Genomic DNA, 19827 nt, shown 5'->3' on the forward strand with positions numbered 1-19827 from the left:
TGTGAGCAAAATCGAAGACTCTACATCTATAGGAGATATATGAAAATGACAATGAAAAATCCATTTAAATTGACTAATATTATTCAAAATGATGGCAAGGATGAATGAGAGCACACTGGATTACTTGATACATACCAATCTTAGTCATCAAAGAAAAGAAAAATGAGCTGAAATGAACGTAACAAGACCGGAATTAAAATATGGGCAAAATTTTCTGGATGATAGCAAACGTGAATAAAAATATATTGATCATTTCAGGCACGTCCTAGTGGCCACTCGCACAACTCGGTAGGAGGGAGCAAAATCCAAGATTGTGTGATGGCACATGTCCTATCTATAGTACAAATCATGTGCTAGTGGAGACCGGAGAGTAGTGGCGACTCCTGAGTTGAAGATGAGACAAATCCAACACTGTGATGGTGCATGTCCAACATATAAACATGTCACTTGCAATTCGCAAAGCCTTTTGTACCTGGCTGACCCTTGATTGTGAAGCTAGAAGCCTAGAATACTCAAGCTTACTTTTGCTTCTTTTTTTGCGGAGAATCTTACTTTTGCTTAACACGCAGCCACACGCGCACGCGGTTACTGATCCCATGTAATAGCAGCTGATATAGTGATATGTACACAGGGTTAACAACAGAGGGAGCACATCTCATATCCGGTCAAATGTTGCTGCTTCGATCAGTAGCAAAACAAACGTTAATAAGATTTTCACGAACCTTTTATTCTGTGAAGCCAGACACAAAAACAACCAAAAAAATTCCCCAAAATAATACAGCCACAACAAAACTCATCACCTGTACCAATCGATCCGTCCCTTTCTAGGGCCAGTAGTAGGGTACTTGCACTCCACTTGGGGTCTTGGACTTGGACATGATAGGTCATAGTTCACTTGACTTTTTGTTGACTTGTACCGAAACAAGCTTTCAGTATAATTGGACCAGAGAAAATCCATCGCTCTCAATTGTACTCTCAATTCAATTCGACTTGTACCGCGGTGTATATGTAAGTAACTCCCTCTCTTTTCTTTTACTGATCAGCAGTGAGATGAGAAGAGCGTCCGTATATTCCACGTCAAAGTAGATCCTCCATGCCTCCAGCAAAAGTCGTAACCACATAATACTCCCTCCATTTCGTTTATCGTTTTAGTTTAAACTTAAATGAAAAGAATTATGGGACTGGGTTTTATCCATCATTTCCGCCCTTCACTATGCACAGTCATACATACATCGAGCATCCTCCACGTCAGCCAGATAGCTGAAAACATGTTTCTCCATCCCATGGCAATCATCTCCATCTTTCGCAATCCCAAGCTAGTTGGGCAAACAATTCCCTCCAAAGTGTTTCCGTCTCGAAAATGACCAAGGCAAAACAAATGGGATATCTTTTATGTACTCCCTCCAACTATAAATAAATGTGCTTCTAGTTTTTTACTAAGTTAACGGCTTTTTTATATTTGATTAACTTCGTAATAAAGAGTAGCAACATACATGACATGAAATCGTATATTAGGGAACTACAATTCAAAGCAATTCTAGTCATACTAATTTACTATAGTAAATACTGCTTAGTTTTTTTAAAAAAATGATAAAATGTTGAAAAGTTTGCCTTAAAAACAAATGTAGTTATTACACTTTTTGTGTAAGTACTGATCCGCAGACCGCAGTGAAGCATGTGGGTGAGAGGGGAGAAAACCAGTGCGGCTGCAACGGTGGTATGATGTGGATCGTGGCAGCAGAAGCGTACACAAAACCGTGCAACTAGCGTGGGCGCGGCATGTTGGTGTTGCCTTATTGAGCCGGGACGTGTGGTCCGGGGCCAGCAGCTTCAACTACAAAGCTCTCTCTCTCGCTCTCGCGCCGTACCGTCCAAGAGAAAACAAATTATAAAAAGGTCCCTCCAGGACGTGGGCCCACGGCTACGTGATCTGACACACCACAGTGCGCTGCTACTTGCCACAATTTCTTTCTATCTTCTGGCTCGCGAGCCCCAACACCGGACCCAAACCACACCCAGCGCTCCCATTGGCCGGTGGCATGCACCCAGGACCCACGTGGAAGTGAGCGGACAGTATGGGTACGCGCGCGCGGGTAAGCCGTGGCGGGCGGTGGCAAAGGGTTTCCCAGCGATTTTATTCGATGTATCACGTCAGCGTGTGGCCCGCTGCTGACGCAGGACCACCCCGTAATCGCGCGCCACGTCGTGGATGCAATCGCCCGTGGGGCCCGTACCGTGGTCTTGTCCCAGTTGTTTGCGATTTCCCCATTAATACTTCCTCGAGCGCAGCGCGCTTCTCCCGCTGCCTCCACCTTAAAGGCTACGTCCACGCCTGCACGCAATCATACTAGTACTGCTACATTCAAGTTCAAGTTTTTAACAACGTATGCTCCCATCTTTTTGTCTTCAAATTAAACATCATGTGCACTGATTTGAATCTTTGAAGTATCCTTACCAAATTTAAAATGGGGTTTGAATTGCAATATCAAAGTGGATATGGACTAGTATTTCTAGAGAAGCATATATGCTTGTTGTCTCCATAAATATTGGATGTGGGGTTGTTATGCAACTAGGGGTATATACAACCTTTATCACTATGCTATGCACACAAACTGATTGGCATGCATGGCATCTCACCAATTCAGGCAATGTTCTTTCTTGCTAATTAGGTCATATATGATTTACTATGGCATTTTCTTTGAAATACCATGAAAAAACTAGCACATTATTAGATATACATGGATATGTGTGGCTTGGCTCAATTACCCGCCCAATTTCAGTAATGTTTCATGTATGGACCATTCTATTTGTGCATCCATTTCTTGTAGAAATGGTAGAGTAAAAAAAGTACGGATTCATACTCTTCAAGGCACCGACACGATCATGACCTTTAAATTGGTGTCAAGAGGCCATGGAACTGTTCTCTAGCAATTTTGTTAATAAACAACATGGATTTAGTCAACCATGGAAAGTGACAACTTAAACAAACCTAGCCTTGTTTTCATTGCTAAATTTGTATTCCTCATGTTCTTGCAAAATGATTTGAGTATACCTACAACATGGTCAACGAAACTTACATATTCATTTACGCACAATGTGCGTATACTTCCTAAATTTCTTGCTATGTCTTCATAAAGAGGCACCCGGTTCTTTTGTAATCTACAAGATTTGTTTTACATAGAATAGAGTATTTTATCACTATTTCCCTAAATTACGATAAATATTATTTTTCTAGTTGCTGTAAGTTGGCGCCTTTTGCGTGTGGAGATTATGTTTTATTAAATTATAGAACACCTCCAGCTTGTTCTCTTCTAAAGTGTAAAGCAACTAGTATCTCCTTTGGTGTTTCTTAACTTTAAAAAGGAATCAAATTTTGTTTGTTCTATTCAAGTTGCCATATCAAATAGCTCTTAACTCATCATTTTTTATTCGCGACAAGTTGCTGCATTTGACAGCATGAGGGCCTCCTTAAACTAGTAAATTCTAAAAATTCCTTATGAATTTGGCGTTTCTCAGCTAAAAAAGGATTCAAATGTTTTCATAGCTAGACCAAAACAGCATGGGAGAATTGTTGGTGGCCATAGCTTATATGCTCCTCTGTCTCTAGGTCACATGCCTAACCGGTAATCCAGCCGTCCTGTAATCCCCCAATTGCGAGCGCTCGTCCCCGTCCGGTCTCCCCGTTGTCCCTGTCCTCCCGTCCGTCCATCCATCCGAGCAACTAGCAAGCTCCACCCCCGAGCCGAGTTATTGCTCCTCTTTCCAGGACGCCTTCTCTCCTACTCCCATCCACGACCACGACCACCGTGCGTAAAAATCAATCCCCAACAATGCCAGTAGCCTTTGTCCTTACATGGCCAGGACCAGGCGCAGCAGAAGCCCTCGCTCTCCCTGCTACCACTTCCTGCTGAGACACGAACCAGATCGCCGCTCCTCCTCCGGGCCCACCCACTAGCTAGCCAATTCATGGATCACCGGAAGCAGCAGGGGAGCGGCGGCAGCGCGCCCAAGAACGGCGGCGGCAAGGGGAGCGGCAAGGCGGGGGGCGGGGGCAAGAAGCCGATCAAGGTGGTGTACATCTCCAACCCCATGAGGGTCAAGACCAACGCCGCGGGCTTCCGCGCCCTCGTCCAGCAGCTCACCGGCCGCCACGCCGACCCCTCCAAGTACAGCGCCGACGACGAGTACGCTGCCGCGCAGGCGCAGCAGGAGCTCAGCCCCGAGGGGAGCGCGGCTGCCTCCACGCTGGACGCGGTTGCCCCCGGCCCCGCCGCCGCGCCGGAATTCGCCGCGGGGCCGTACGGCGACGGCGACGGCGACGACGAGGGGGAGGACGACGACATCTTCGGCTCGCAGCTGCTGGACACGGACTACGCCATCCTCTCGCCGCCGCCACTGCTCTTCGACTACCCGCACGGCAGCATCAGCAAGGTGTAGTGACCAGTCACCCGATCCTCCCAGCACGCTTGCATGTTAGTTTGACGCGTGCGCCGCCTTCTTATTTGCATGTCACATGATGATCTCGCTGTATTGCATGTGTGTGTCACCATAATTTGTGCGTGAGAATATTAGCTAGCTCCAATTTAATCCCTCCATCGATCAGCCCTCCATGATCAGCCTCTGAATTCCCCCCCGCGCGCGCATGCCATTATACATGTATGTATCTTGGGTCCCCGTCTTCTTCTAGCTTTCCCCTTCAGTTCTCTTTGTGTGGACAAGGAGGTTACTGATCGACTCTAGTGATGCAATGTACGTCATGTACATGTGTGAATATGCCTAGATGTTAATTTGAACAACTTTTCTCAATCCTGTCTTCGATCATTTCAAACTGTTTCTCTGATTTTATGGACATTTTTTCATCCACTGCCTTCTTATTTGGCATGCTCACCTGCCAATTTCTGCGATCACCCCCACTTGTGGGTGTACTCTCGGTATGGAGACCTACCGTGTTCGTCACCTCTCGATCGTGCAGCTGTACCCAACACGCTTGCCCTTAGCGATCGATCATCTAGCGATATTAGTTGTACACCACGCGCCATCTCTGATAATCGATCGATCAGTCCAAACGTGTTTCCGAGATTCTCGCAAACTGCGATCGATCAGGGGCCAGACTGAAACGACCGTGAAAACGTCAGCTTTCCATTATTAGATCACCTTCTTTTCTTTCCCCTTCAGCAATTCTTGGGCGATCGTGATAGGAACCGAGTCCATAACCAATTCGATGCCTTCCTGTTTTGGTTCTTGTTCAATATTGTTCCGGCTTTTTTACTTTCTTTATTTGCTTCTTCCAATCGTATTTGCCCTTATTTGGGTGTGCTGCTTACTTTAGTTTGTTCCATGCACGATTCTTTTACATTGGTTTGTCGTTCCATAACTTGCTTTTCTGCTCTTTTATTCCTCTCTGATTTTGTTTATTCAACAAACAATAAATGATTGATTGATGCTATTTTTATTTGTTGAACTTTTCTGCTTACATCTGCAGCATATTGGGGTTGATTTGTTCTGTTAGACGCTATCTGTTTGACATTGGTTGCTGCACCTATTTCGCTATATTTCTTCACATCTGTTCAATAACTGTTAGGTCTCGTAATTTACCACAGACCCACGGAGTAGTCGCCGCTGTTTAATTGATCTATATATAGCCATAGTACCGATGAAACTCGACGACATAATATCATGGCATGCGTAGTTATTTCGGTCATTGGTAGTTTACATATTTAATTGTTCTTGTCTATTAGAGCCCTCTTTGGTCTAATGCAATTTCATAGGAATTTGAGGATTTTATTCCTTAGCATTTTTCTATACAACTAGGCTAGCTAGTAGGATTGAAAACAATAGGAATATTTCCTATATATGGCCACTTACATGTAATTTTGAACTAAAATTTGCATCGAGTCCGACCTCATGGTAGTATTTCTTCTTTCTATGACAACTATAGACCTAATCCTTTAGGAAAATCGTAGCGTTTTTCTTGTAGTTCAGCCAAACAACTTCTACAAGGGATTCCTATGTTATCAATTCATGTAGAATTTAGTGTGCCATGACAAAAAATTATTTGTTTTTTCTACTCCCGCATTCTTAGAATGAGAAATCCTACGAACCAAAGAGGCCCTTAGCAGCGTATTTCTCCTCTCCTTACCTGAACGAAAAATACACTTGCCATGCTAAAATTTTCTCCCCTTTCTGGGATGTCACATATATATTACATATTGGTAGTAAGTCTTAGAAACACTTGTTTGACGTATAATTATCGCTCCGTATTAAATTCTTCAAATGAAATCTTCTCTCATATGGAATTTCCTCTTTAATTTCTCACATGGAGTATTCCGTTTTATTTTGAAATGTAGATCTCCACATGTAACTATATCGGTAGGGCATATCTTCACAATGCATGTGTGTGGTTTTATTATATCATGATTATGATTGCAATATATGTTGATTACTACCATGATTTAAAATACCAATTAAGCTCAATATATTTATTTATAGCCTCTCTAATGCTATTTCAAACCTAAATTTATCTGTGTGTATCATTCTCTTCATGCCGATTTATCGATTGGTACAAATGACACGAGTCCCTTGTTTGTGCCGAATATGGTCCTTATGTATAATTAAATGGAACTTGACTTATCTTAATTGCCTCATACTTTTTACTAGTATGAGCAAGTCAATTTTCCACTTTGTAGCAAATCATCAATATTGTATTGCTTTCTCATCAAATTCTATGAATTATGATCAATAATATCATAATTTTACATAATTCAAAAATAGTCATGGTTAGAGGATTTCGCCGATGTCGAGGGTGCTGCCAACCTGTGGATTATGTTACCTCTCCACCAATATCTTCGCAGCCTTTTTTCCCTCAACTTCGGAGACACGTCAACAAACATCCTCCATTGAGCTACATTCTCGGCATGTCATTCCTCATCTATGTGGACTATGCATGCATCTCTCTACTCCAAGGTGATAATATGATAGTCCTTCACACTGATGAGGCGGCAACAGTTGAGGAGATTATTCTAGGTTCAATCCTTCTTGGTCGTCGGTACTAACGCGGTGGCAACAAAGGAGGTCATGTCGGGATTTGTTGTACCTCAACGGGGAAGATGAAACCTTCTTCTTGAAATCCGGCCATAATTGCATCCTCAACTCCAGCGACGACCACCTCAGTTCTCCACCCCAGGTAAGTCTTCGACGCTTCGTGTCTCAAATTATGGGATTCCAAAAGCACGACAGCTAGACAACAATTAGAAACGAATTTTATAGTTCGATTTGCGGTCTCACTTGCCATCTACACTCTATCACTTGCCATCTACACACTAGCTCACTTAGTTAGAAAAGTGGATATACAACCTAGCCACCAGGTTTAAGTTCTCACATATGCAGATTTGGGTTCTTATTATTTAAACAATATCTCTATAAGGGCTTCCCTATCGCAATCCTTAAACAAATATTAATCCAGACATTAGGTCAAATTAAATTCATGGACACCAATATTGACATCCCAACATACTCTCAAGTAAAAAGTGAGCCAGACGTCCACCAAATCATCTAGGTCAACGTCCATCAGACCATATAATCTACTCCCTCCATTCTGATTTAGTCTACATTCTAGAAAAAATAAGACAAACTAGTATTGCATTTATTAGTACTACTTAGATATGCGAACAACCAATCAAAGCTACATTGAAAATAACAACAACCAATAAAAAGAGCAAAACCACTTCGTTTTCAGTGTTGTTGTTGACTAAAAGCTAGAATGTAGAGTATTTCAGAACAAATTTTGAGGCTAGAATGTAGACTATTTCAGAACGGAGAGAGTATTGGCCTACTTAGTGTCGTACCCGTCCATTAGACCATCGATCTATTGTCCTGCTCATTTTCCTACGAACACAAAGGCCCCCTAGGTTATGATATGTTAGAGCATCTCCAGTCGTCCCCACCATAGACCCCCCCCCCCCCAAACCGGCTTTGGGGGGCGTCATACGGGAAAAGTCGCCTAGCCGGCATCCCCAATTTCAGCAAGCAAAGGCTGTTTCCCCATCCAGCGCTCTCGGACCGCAATCAACCCACTGGGGGGAAGCGGGGGCGCCGACGGAAGCTAAAAATGGCGTGGGCCAGTGTTGTCGGTGGGAGAGAGAAAATATTCCCACCATTTCCCTCTCTTTTCCACCATTTCACCGCCTCGTCGTGGCAACTCCCGCCATTTCCCTCACCGCCACGTGTAGTCGCCTCCTCACCGCATCTCTTGCGTTGACATGTCATCGAGGAAATTCAATGGCCCGTGTCCCGCTGATGGAGGCGAAAAAACTGCGATAGTAGGAGGAACGTCCGCCAACCTAGACAAACGCCTAGTGGTCGGTGACGGAGGAGGTGTCTTCCACCGTGGTGGGTCCCACAGCTGGCATTTGATTCAACGTAATATGCCGCCGAACTTGCTTTTCTTTTGTATCGCCAAGACTATGGACTAGCGGCGATTTGGGCGAGGAGAGTGATGGCCTCCCCGCGTTTTTTGATAGACTAGTTACGCCATTGTTGGACGAGAACGTGTTTATTCAAAAGTGTGGGCCAAAAGGCCAGGTTTCGCCATTTTGGGGGGCGCGGCTGGCCCCCCCCCCCCCCCCATAGAAATCTTCTCACTGGCGCCCCCATTCGATCAGCAAATGGCCTATGCCGGAAGCCGAATGGGGGGATGACTGGAGATGCTCTTGGTGCTTACCAGGGAATTTCTCAACTATACTAGTCACGCTACATCGGCTTACCATCTTTGGCTTGGAGTTTATTCAGCCTTGAATGCCTTTAGCTTGCGCCGACTATCAAATTTTATGATCCGAGTCCAATATCTCTGATGGGATTCACAACATAAAAAGAAAAAAATCTATGAGATGCGAACAAAAGTCAAGATCCAAACTAGGAGATGCTAGTAACGAGAGAGAGATAGATCTTCATACCCTTGAAGAATACGACGGGGGGACATTTTAACAACGTGGTTGATGTATTCGTTTCCTCCGCGATCCAATCAACACCGTAACGAGCATCGACTTTGAGATGTGCACACGTACGACTTGATGACGACTCCTTCTCCTCGATCCAGCAAGAGAGAGGGAGTAGTAGAGGAAGAAGGAAGGGGCAGCACGGATATGATGGCCAGGGTTGGGGTGCCCCTGCGCCTCCCCTCTATATAGGGGCTGGGAGTGTAGCTAGCTTGCACCCTTCCAAGTTGTGGCTGGCGGCCTAATATGGGGGGCAACTTGCCCCCCAAGTTTGGTTGCCCCTAGAATTTCCCCTTTGGGTGGACGCGTCGGCCAAGCATGGGCCAAGAGGGGTTGGCGTGCCTGGCCCTTATAGGGTAGGCTACCACCCCTTGTGACCATGTGGGCCCTCTAGGGCAGGTGGGCCCCATCATGGGACCCTTCAGACACTTCCAGAACCTTCATGTACAATACCGAAAAATCCTGAACTTTTTAGCAAACCCTAAATCTTCCTACATATGAAACTTAATCTTCAGTCCATTATCAAGCTCTTCGCATTGTCCTGGATCCCATCAGAGATCCCGAACAATCTTTGGTCTCATCATTATGAATATCTCATTACTACCCTAGTTGTCATCTAACGTTAAGTGTGTGACCATCTGGGTTTGAGAACATGTGGACATGACCAAGACATCTCTTCGATCAATAATCAATAAGGACCTGGATGTCCATAATGACTCCCACATATTCAATGAAGATCTGTATCGGTTCAACCATGATGTCGAGGATTCAAATATTCTTGTATTCCATTCCCTTCGTCTTGAGATTTGATTATCGGTATCATCATGCCTAGTTCAATCTTGTTCCTTACAAGTACTCTTTACTCATATCGTCATACACCATTCTATGTGACTAATTCATTAGTCACGTGCTTGCGAGCCATACAGAATGCTCGTTACCGAGTAGGCCCAGGGTGTATCTCTCCGTCGGACAAATTGCACTCTTGACTCAACAAGAACTTTTTGAGATACCTGAAAGATACCTTTATGATCACCCAGTTATGAAGTGACGGTTGATACCCCCAAAGTATTCTTCCGGAACTAGGGAATAACATAATCTCATGGTCTAAGGATTCAGATACTTGACATTGGGAAAGCTACATCAATTAAAACAGAGTGACACAATCTAATTTCTTTGCTTAGTTGGGTCTATCCATCACATCATTCCCCTTATTAATTGACAACATATGTCTATGGTTAGGAAATCTTAAAAATCATTAATCAACAGGCTAGTCTAGTAGAGGCTTACTAGGGACACAGTGTTGTTTATGAAACCACACAAGTATTATGCTTCTTGTTAATACAATTCTAGCATGGATTATCAACATTTATCATGAACAAGAAATATGAAAATAACAATCTTTATTATTTCCTCTGGGAAATATTCCAACAATATTGGTTTGATAGCCGATTAACCGGCCGGTATATCCCGAATTTCGTCGACTATGGGTATCATAGCCCGATATATCGGTCGGTAGTCTTGTAGGACTGTACATTATATCAAAAAATTCATTTTCGTTGATACAAGGGCAAGGGATCAAGGCAACACTTTTGTCCAATACTCCAATGTTGTTTCTTGCACAATATATTTTACACTATTTAGTGCCATAACTTGGGATTTGCAACAAAAAAAAAGCCGATAAATAATCGCAAATAAAATCGATTAATTCGGTAGATAAATGATTAACCTAATCTGAGGCTGACCGAGTAGTAAGCAACATACAATATCTTAAACATTCCTCTGTTGTTTGCTCCATCTGAGCTTTCTATGAATTTGTGGAGAAAGAACACATATAAAAATTACATGAGGTATAACTTTTTTTCTAGAAATCCCATGTAGAAATACAAACAAAGAATCCTTGGTGGTCTCATTCCTTCTATAACACGGTATCAAAGGAAAAATATTCGCGAGCATTGCAGTTCTACAAATTTGTGTTGGAAATCCTTCAATCCAAAGATGCACTATAGCTAGTTGTTAGGACAACATTTTCTTCCAACCAACAAGAACTTGATCAAGAATGGCAAGAACAAATGGTATGTGTCCATTACCTAGAAGATCAAAACGTCCTCTCTTTCAGACCCTTTTCCTATGCGTACTAAGCCCACCTGACGTGAAATACTAGCTCACCAACAAAGATCATCAATTGGACATACTAGGACCAATGTGCATAGTTCTTCAGCCTAAAGGACATAGCTAGGTACTAGGCCCTTGATCATTTGCTTGAACTCTTCGCCCCGGTTTGCATGTACAATCGACGTGGTTTTATGTCACGAGTGAAGTGGACGGTCCTAGGAGGCTAGCATTTTTCTCCCTCTCGTCGATGTCACCGACCTGCCCAATACCCCTGTCTCTTCGCCCCATGATTCACTGGAAGGGAATGTTAAAAATCAATTTCTTGATCAAGATTAGTATTTCCTTCACTCTTCAACATTGTACGCTCCTACATGAATATCAATAATGTAACTTGTAAACATCATACCTAAATCCCATAATAAAATGCAAGTCGCAAACATCATACAAAACATACCTAACATATAAAAAACCTCAATTCAAACCGAAATGTAGCATCATTAGGCTAACATCTGTCTAAACATAGCATGATACTATAATTGTTCGGCCGCGTAGACGTGTAATGCTTGCAACAAAACCTTTTCATACGCGGTGAACGCAAGAACAAGACGAGGAGATAGGCCACAATGATTACCACTAGACGCGCATACACGGAACTTGATATAACATGTTGTGTAGTCCTCATTCCGCTCGATCCCACGAACAAATCTAGCTTCCAAAAACTTCTTCGTGCTCAACGTCGATCACACAACATCTCTACCGATATACACATGTACATGAGGAGTGTCGGCGCTGGACTGCTCGGTCCATTACGACAACAAGGACTATAGTGGACGTGCTAGGGTTCCCAACACATGGAAGTGTGTGACATAACTTTCACATGCCTCCTACTTCTATATATGGGAGTAAGTGTGGACTCACATTACTTGTGGCCCAATTATTGAAACCCTAACATAGTTTTCACAGGTCCAACCCATTACCTTAGTCCATGACCAGTTCAGGTCCAACCCAACCAGTTCAATGTCAACCGGATCACATCCATTAGGCTCCATCCCTTAAGTGTGTGACCTCACAGGCTCATAGAAACCTGAACATTGTTGGAGTTCAACTTGCAATAGATTAGTCAGCAACGACTCCTAGCATAACATTCCAGCTCCCAATAACTGCTAAGCATAAGATGAACCTTTCCGGATGTGACTTATGTCCAAGTCCCTTTGCCTCGCGATATACCTTGTCAAGCTATATGCGAGTTAGTGTCATCTCTTTAGTAGCTCAACTCTCTTCTCGGTCAGTGATATATGATTCCATTCCACTAACTCTTAATCGACCGCCTCGGTGAACACTTAACCAACGCGTGCATGGCCATGCTTCTGAATCATATCTCCGAGAGGTCCGGAGGATATCTCTCTAACTGGAGGGGCAAAATCCCATCTTGGTTCAGCGCTTGGCAGAACCTAAGCCGGCCGATCCATAACTCGGATTGTGCGATTAGCTTAGGTCTAAGGATTCCATTGGTTCAGACAGATAAATTACAACTTGCTCATTGAATATTTGTATGGGTCAGTCTGACTCGCTAAACACTTTACCCAAGTCAGTGCAAGTCGGATTAGCATCACCATACTCATGAGCAGTGGAACTGGGTCATCAGCTGACTTGCACATTAGTCTAGGTTTATGTGTCTGGAACAACCTTGCCAACCAAGGACAATCTAGTATGAATTAATATGAGTACATAGCTCCATACTGAATCACATATTCAATGATACATATAAATGTTTATGCAAGGACAACTTAACTTTTTGAATACATTAATAAATAAATCATCCATGATTTCCTATAGGACATATTCCGAACAACAACTTCCCCCTTCCCAAAATATAGCACTATCGGACCAACTATCCCGAATGTAAGGATGGTTGACTTAGAAATCATAAACCCCATCTCCATTATCCACGTAGCATACTTGCATGTAAATTAGGATGAAAACCATAACCCGAATCCCCATTGTGTACAAACCCCAAACCTCAACCCCAAATCCTTGTTCGCCACATTAGTATTAAGATGTGCAGGAGTGGATGACTTCAACTATCATAACACAAGGTTTTGCAAAGGAAACATTGTCATCTTGTCGAGCGAAAGTCTGTCGCGGTCATATGCTACAAATGGAAGGGGTGCAAATTCGGCCATTGCTCGACGGGGCCGCTCGAGGGAGGGCAGTGGTTCAACAGTGTGAAATGTGGAGTGAGGGGGTAAGATCTACCGTACCGTATGGTAATTAGAGCATGGGTGATTATCGCACGTGTTCCCTTGGGGACGTTTTTGTCCCGCGTGTATCGTCTCCACCCTTGTGTCACCTTGTTCCTAAGTGATCTTACACTAGTGTAAAGAGCTGAATATATCATTCCTCTGGAATGTGGCCCAAGGGTGCTTTTAAGAAACTTGTGAGCATGTAGTTTTTTAGAAAATGGGCACTTTATTACTTAAAACAATAGACCCAGCCTCTGCATAGCTAAGATGCACACAGCCGCACAATTATGTGTTACAAAACCACACTGATATTCGAAGACATAACAAAGTTCACGGAAGATAAAAAAGACTAGCTAGGTGGATCCAGCCGTAGGTCACACTGCCACCCATGTTGGGAGAAAATATCCCTCACCGTATCCTCCAACCGTGAAGATACCTCCGTAAAGAGGTTTCGATGCTCCACCCGCTGCAGTGGCACCCAAGAGCGGAGCGTAGCTGTGCACCGGTATATGACCTGCCAAAAGGAGGAAGAAATATTATTGAATATCTTGTCATTTCTACATAGCCACAGCGACCAAATAATTACAATCGCTCCCATCCTAATAAGACGCTTAAACATAGCATCCAAACCATTGAGCCAGTTGTCAAATATATTGACAACACTACGTGGTGGGTATAAGGTAGACCCTATTTGGACGGCTGGCCATATAGACCTAGCAAACTTACATTGAAAGAATAAGTGTTTAATAGTCTCATCATGATGACAGAAGACACATTTTTTACTTCCATGTAATTGCGTTTGGCAAGATTATCTTTAGTACGAATGACCCCACGATGAAGATACCATGCAAAGACTTTTGTTTTAAGCGGTATCTTCATCTTCCAAATTTTTGAATTATTATTGACCGGAATATTAGGCTGGATAAGAGCATTGTACATGGAAGCTACTGAGAATGAGCCATTCCTGGTAAGATTCCAACGAAACACATCCGCTCCATGCGTCAATTAAACTAACTCAAGACGATGTAACAATTCCTGCCAAGAAGTTTGTCTGGGACCGATGAGACTTCTTCTAAATGCCACATTTGGTGGGAAAGTTTCCATCACCCTAGAAATCATATCGCTTTTGTGGCGCACTATATTGTATAATGCTGGATATTGTTCTCGGGGCTTGGTATTACCTAACCATTTATCCTCCCAGAAATGAATTTGCGACCCATCCTTAATAGAGAAAGATCCATATGGAAAGAAATAATTCTTTGTGTCCATAAGACCAGCCCAAAAATGTGAATCTCCTGGTTTCCAAAGAACCTGAGATATAGCCTTTGAGCCAATATATTTTCTCTTGAGTAGTGTTTGCCATATGCCCTCCTCGGTAAGTAACTTGGATAACCATTTACCGAGAAGTGCCCTATTCTTGATCTGGAGGTCTTGGATGCCAAGTCCTCCATGATCTTTGGGTCAACAAATCACACTTCACTTAGCCAGTCGATTTTTACGCTTCTCACTATCCCCTTACCAGAAGAATCTTGATCGGAAATAATCCAATCTTTTTAAGACTCCTCTAGGAAGTTGGAAGAAAGATATCATATATAGTACTGTGTTACTTAGTACCGCATTTATGAGAACTAATCTTCCTCCCAAGGACAATAATTTACCTTTCCAACGACTTAATCTAATCTGTAGTCTTTTTCCTTGACCATTTTCCATTCAGCATTGGTGAGTCTCCGATAATGAATCGGAATACCCAAGTACCTAATTGAAAATTGGCCTTGGCCGCAGCCGAAAAGCTCAGCATAATCTGCAACATGGTCTTGGGCCTCACCAAAACAAAACAACTCGCTTTTATGGAAGTTAATTTTTAGACCCGACAGATGCTCAAATGCTGAAAGAATTAACTTTAGATTTCGAGCCTTTTCAATTTCATAATCCATAAAAAGAATTGTATTGTCGGTATATTGAAGAATGGACAATCCTCCATCAACAACATGAGGAATGACCCCTTCAATCTCACCCACTGACTTTGCGCGTTCAATCAAAATAACAAGCATATCAGCCACTATATTAAATAGTACTGGCGATAACGGATCTCCCTGTCTTAGTCCCTTCTTGGTTTGAAAGTATTTGCCCACATCATCATTGACTTTAATGGCAACACTCCCCCTGAGACGAAACTATTGATCAACACACGCCACTCATCAGAGAAACCTTTCATTCTGAGAGTTTGTTGCAAAAAAAAGACCACTTAACCTTAGGCTTTTCAAAGTCAATCTTTAAAATCACACCATTCAACTTCTTTCTATGCAACTCATGAATAGTTTCATGGAGGACTACAACCCCATCAAGGATATTTCGTCCTTGCATAAAAGCAGTTTGTGAAGGCCTAATCACATGATCAGCCACCGTGTTGAGTCGGATCGTGGCAACCTTAGTGAATATTTTAAAGCTCACTTTAAGAAGACAAATAGGCCGGTATTGTTGGATCCTTTATGCTTCATTATCCTTCGGCAATAAAATAACTTCACCAAAGTTTAGCCTAAAAAGCTCCAACTGTCCAGCATGAAGATCTGCGGAAAGAGACAGCAGGTCAAACTTGATGACATCCCAGAAGGACTGATAAAATTCAGCTGGAAAATCATCAGGACCAGGGCTTTACTATGCTCCATTTGGAAAACAGCTTTTCTTACTTACTCCTCAGTGTAAGGCGAAGTGAGAAAATTATTCTCCGCTTGAGAGACTTGAGGGATATCCACCGTTCTTGTCTCATCTAACGAGAAATTACTTTCCTCTGGAGCACCAAAAAAGCCCTTTATAATAGCTCGTAATATACGACTTTAGCTATTTATGACCCTCAATCGTACCCTCATCCTGCACAAGAGTACGAATAAGCTTCTTCCTATCTCTGCCATTGGCAACACAATGGAAATACCTTGTATTCGAATCTCCCTCCAGAATAAATTGGGCCTTAGATCGTTGGTACCATTTCAGCTCCTCCTCACGCAATTTTTTTGCGATTTCCGCATTTGATTGATTTTTTTGCTCAATCTCTTGTGCGGAAAGCGGTCGAACTTCTGCTTTAGCTTCGAGGTCATCTATGATAGATGAAAGCCGCTGTTTTTCTTTCTTAAGAATCCCAGTTGTATGACGTGTCCATCCACAGAGGTGTTTGCGTACATCACGTATTTTTTTTATTGCACCTCTGTATCGGAGACATACCCACAACCGGTCTTTCCCATATCCTTTTAACCATGGTCTGAAAGCCTTCCCGATTCAACCAGCCGAGTTCAAACTTAAATTGGCGGTTAGAAGGAGGTCTAGGTAAACCAGTGGATAATAAGATGGGAGCATCATTCGAAAGCCCAACAATACGTTCTAGCGCGCGCACCGTCACCATTGGAAATTTCAATTCCCAGTCGGTATCCATGAGTACGCGATCTAGTTTTTCATATGTTGGCTCCGGAAGATTGTTAGCCCAGGTGAATTGTCTGCCAATCATTGACACCTCCCTCAAGTCCAAGCTATCAATGACCGCATTGAACAAGAAAGGCCAATGATTGTCAAAACTGCCCCTACTCTTCTCACACGGAAATCTCAACAAATTAAAACCCCCCTATGGGAATAGGATGAGGGTTTTCCTTTGCTAGATTCACCAATTCGCGAATAAAGGCGACCTTAGAAGCTTCCCGAGCAGCACCATACACGGCGACTAGACTCTAGATGAAATTGTCAGCCCTATCACGGATGTGGAATTTGATATGAAAATCCCCAACCGAATGTGCTAACACTTCCATTGAGTCCATTCTGACACCGAGTAAGACACTCCTAGATCTCCCACGGGGTGGCTAGGATATCCAAGTAAAGTCTATACCACCGGATATACGGTTTAGAAGACTTTGCGAGAAATCCCGTCTCCCCGTCTTAGAAATAGCCAAAAAATCCAAATTAAGACCTCTGCTATTCGCAAACATGCCATTCATTGGGAAACAATTGGAGATTTGGAATTTTTTTACCGTTTTCGCGGTTTCTTGTTAGAGGAGGATTTGGATTTCTGGCGAGATGCCTTTAGCTCATATAAAGAGTAAAGGTCGTCCTCATTCAAACCCACCTCCGACATTTCACCAACTAGGTGAGAAAGAAGCTGACCATCTGATGTGGCAATCGCTTCCTCCTCATCTAAATAGGTGGAATCCAACATGGTCGAAGCTTTTGGAATAACCGTAAGATGATCAAATTCCATGTGCTTCAAGACTCTAGTTGAAACAGATATTTCTTTTTCGGTACTACCTAGACTCGCACCTAAACTATTAAGCTTAGAAGAAATAACATGCGATGAAAAGGAAAGAAAAGATTTAGATTTATGAGAAGACATCATACCAGCATAATCAAGGTTTTGCGCCGCTTTACGGCTCATCGCCTTCTGCATGGAGTCCTCGTCCGTGACCGTCCCGCCATCTGCATCCACGCCAAACCTCCCACTCCGCCTGACCGGTGTGAGCATGTAGTAGACCTCGTGTAGGGAACCAAACAGAAGAAATCCCGATTTGGGGTCCTGGTTGAACTAAATGCAGGTAAACAAACATGCCAAAAGAAAATGATCACTCAAGTAAGGTTTGTGGAATCAAAAGAACAAGGAGGTATATAAATATAAATATTGTGATGTTGATTAGGCACGGAGTGAATAGGTCTTTGCGAATAATTACAGCTTTGGCTTCATCATTATGCCTAATTAGACTAGTTGAAATGCACAAATCATAAATATGCTAGGCACAACTAAGTGCACCAATACCTTTGTCTAAATTAGGCAGTCGCAGTCCCGTGACAAGCAAGCAATTTTGAACTCTACATAATATTATAGATAGAGAACAAGAATGAAATGCACTAAAGTGAACAAGACAAGTTAAGCACACTGTTTATTCCTAAGTTTGGATACTATTAGCCTAACTCTAGTCTCACCTTACACTTTGTAACTCACACAACAACGATTTTTTTTGTGGACCATAGTGGAGGATTAACAAATGACTTGTAGTAGAGGCAGCCTCCCCAAACTAGAGATGTGAACTATAAAGGCTCAAGGTCTAAAACCGTTGGAGGTTCAGAAGGTTCATCGGCTTAAAACAAGCAGAAGCATATTTTAAAATCATCCTTCCTCGAATGGTCGTGGAGAAGTGTTTCTTTGACACTATACCCACAGAGTCAACAAAGCCACAATACTCTTGGGCCATGTCGAGATCCAACAAAGAGTTGAAACAAATAGTATCCCATTTTAGACGTACATGTTTGATACTATGTAAGACATGCACATAATTCTATCGAGGGTGCTCGGGACAACATATCGCCCTCTCGGGGGAGTCCCTGGTGTCATAGATCTCGACGATCATCATTGCCACCCTTGACCCTGAAGATTAGGATGTCTCTCTTGTTTAAGCCATTTTCATGTGCGTACTAAGGCCACCCGACTTGAAACATGAGCTTAATGGGAAAGATAGTCGATTGGACATATTAGGAGCACCGTTCATGTATCTTCGGTGTGACAGACCTGAAATTCAGTCCCTTGATTAGCGGCTTGAAGTATTTCCTGATGATTACCATCATGTAGATGTCATACAAGTCGATCGTCACGTAGAACTACCATAGTTGTATCTAATCAGTGAAGAGGTTGATCCAAGAAGGTTTGGATGTCCCTTTACCTCTTGCCACCAACACCTGCCAACCCAATACTCTCAACTGTCTCTGCTCAACAACTCATTGGAAGGACATTCTCTAGACAAGGTGAACCAAGAAAATGTTTGGCATCATTTGCTTCGTCGATATAAATATTTCCTTCACTCTTCACCTACGGCTTCTCCTACATGAACATCAAGAATGTACCTAAATCCCACATCAATTGTGCAACTCCTAAACACTACCACCAAAAACAATCTAACATTTTTATCCTAAAGAAGAGATAAGACTATATAACTTCCCAAAAGATAGCAATGATGGACCAACTTTCCCCCAAATGTAAGCACCGTCTACTTAAAGTTCATAAACGCAACATACATGCAAGTTGACCAGGAAGGAAATGGTACAATCCCCGTTGTGCACAAACCTCAAACGCAAATCCCAACCACTTGCCTACCACGTTCGTTGTAAAGAGTATAGGAGGTGTGGAGCCAACGATGTAGAATGCGCCACCCCTTATGATCTGAAAGGAGACAATGATAGTTTTTGGAGTGAGAATGTACCTCTGTCATACGCCAGAAATGCAAGGGGAGATTACTCACGAGGAGTGCTCAAGTGTTGAAAATAGTTTAGTTATGTGGACTGTGGAGTGAGGGTATGAGAGAACACGCGGGATGAGGGGGAGTCGGGAATAATGGCGCATGTTCCCTATGGAATGACCGTCCTTTATGCGTATTGCATCTTCCACCTTTGGGATACCTTGCGCCTTAGCGAGCCTTACATATTGCAAATACACAAATGAATGTTCCTTTAGAGCA

The 19827-nt window shown here is 42.9% G+C and overlaps 1 protein-coding gene across 1 annotated transcript; it reads left to right on the forward strand.

The window, feature by feature from the left end:
• Positions 1-3966: 3966 nt before the first annotated feature.
• Positions 3967-4654, forward strand: LOC124662948 (sigma factor binding protein 2, chloroplastic-like). The gene has a single exon (XM_047200723.1). It carries the CDS (start codon positions 3967-3969, stop codon positions 4435-4437), a length of 471 nt encoding a protein of 156 aa, XP_047056679.1. The 3' UTR covers positions 4438-4654.
• The last annotated feature ends 15173 nt before the right edge of the window (positions 4655-19827 follow it).

Source organism: Lolium rigidum, chromosome 6 (genome assembly GCF_022539505.1).
Source record: "Lolium rigidum isolate FL_2022 chromosome 6, APGP_CSIRO_Lrig_0.1, whole genome shotgun sequence".
Classification (NCBI taxonomy): domain Eukaryota; kingdom Viridiplantae; phylum Streptophyta; class Magnoliopsida; order Poales; family Poaceae; genus Lolium; species Lolium rigidum.

Coding starts and splice junctions, on each gene's coding strand:
- LOC124662948 (XM_047200723.1), top strand. CDS start 3,967: ATGGATCACCGGAAGCAGCAGGGGAGCGGCGGCAGCGCGCCCAAGAAC.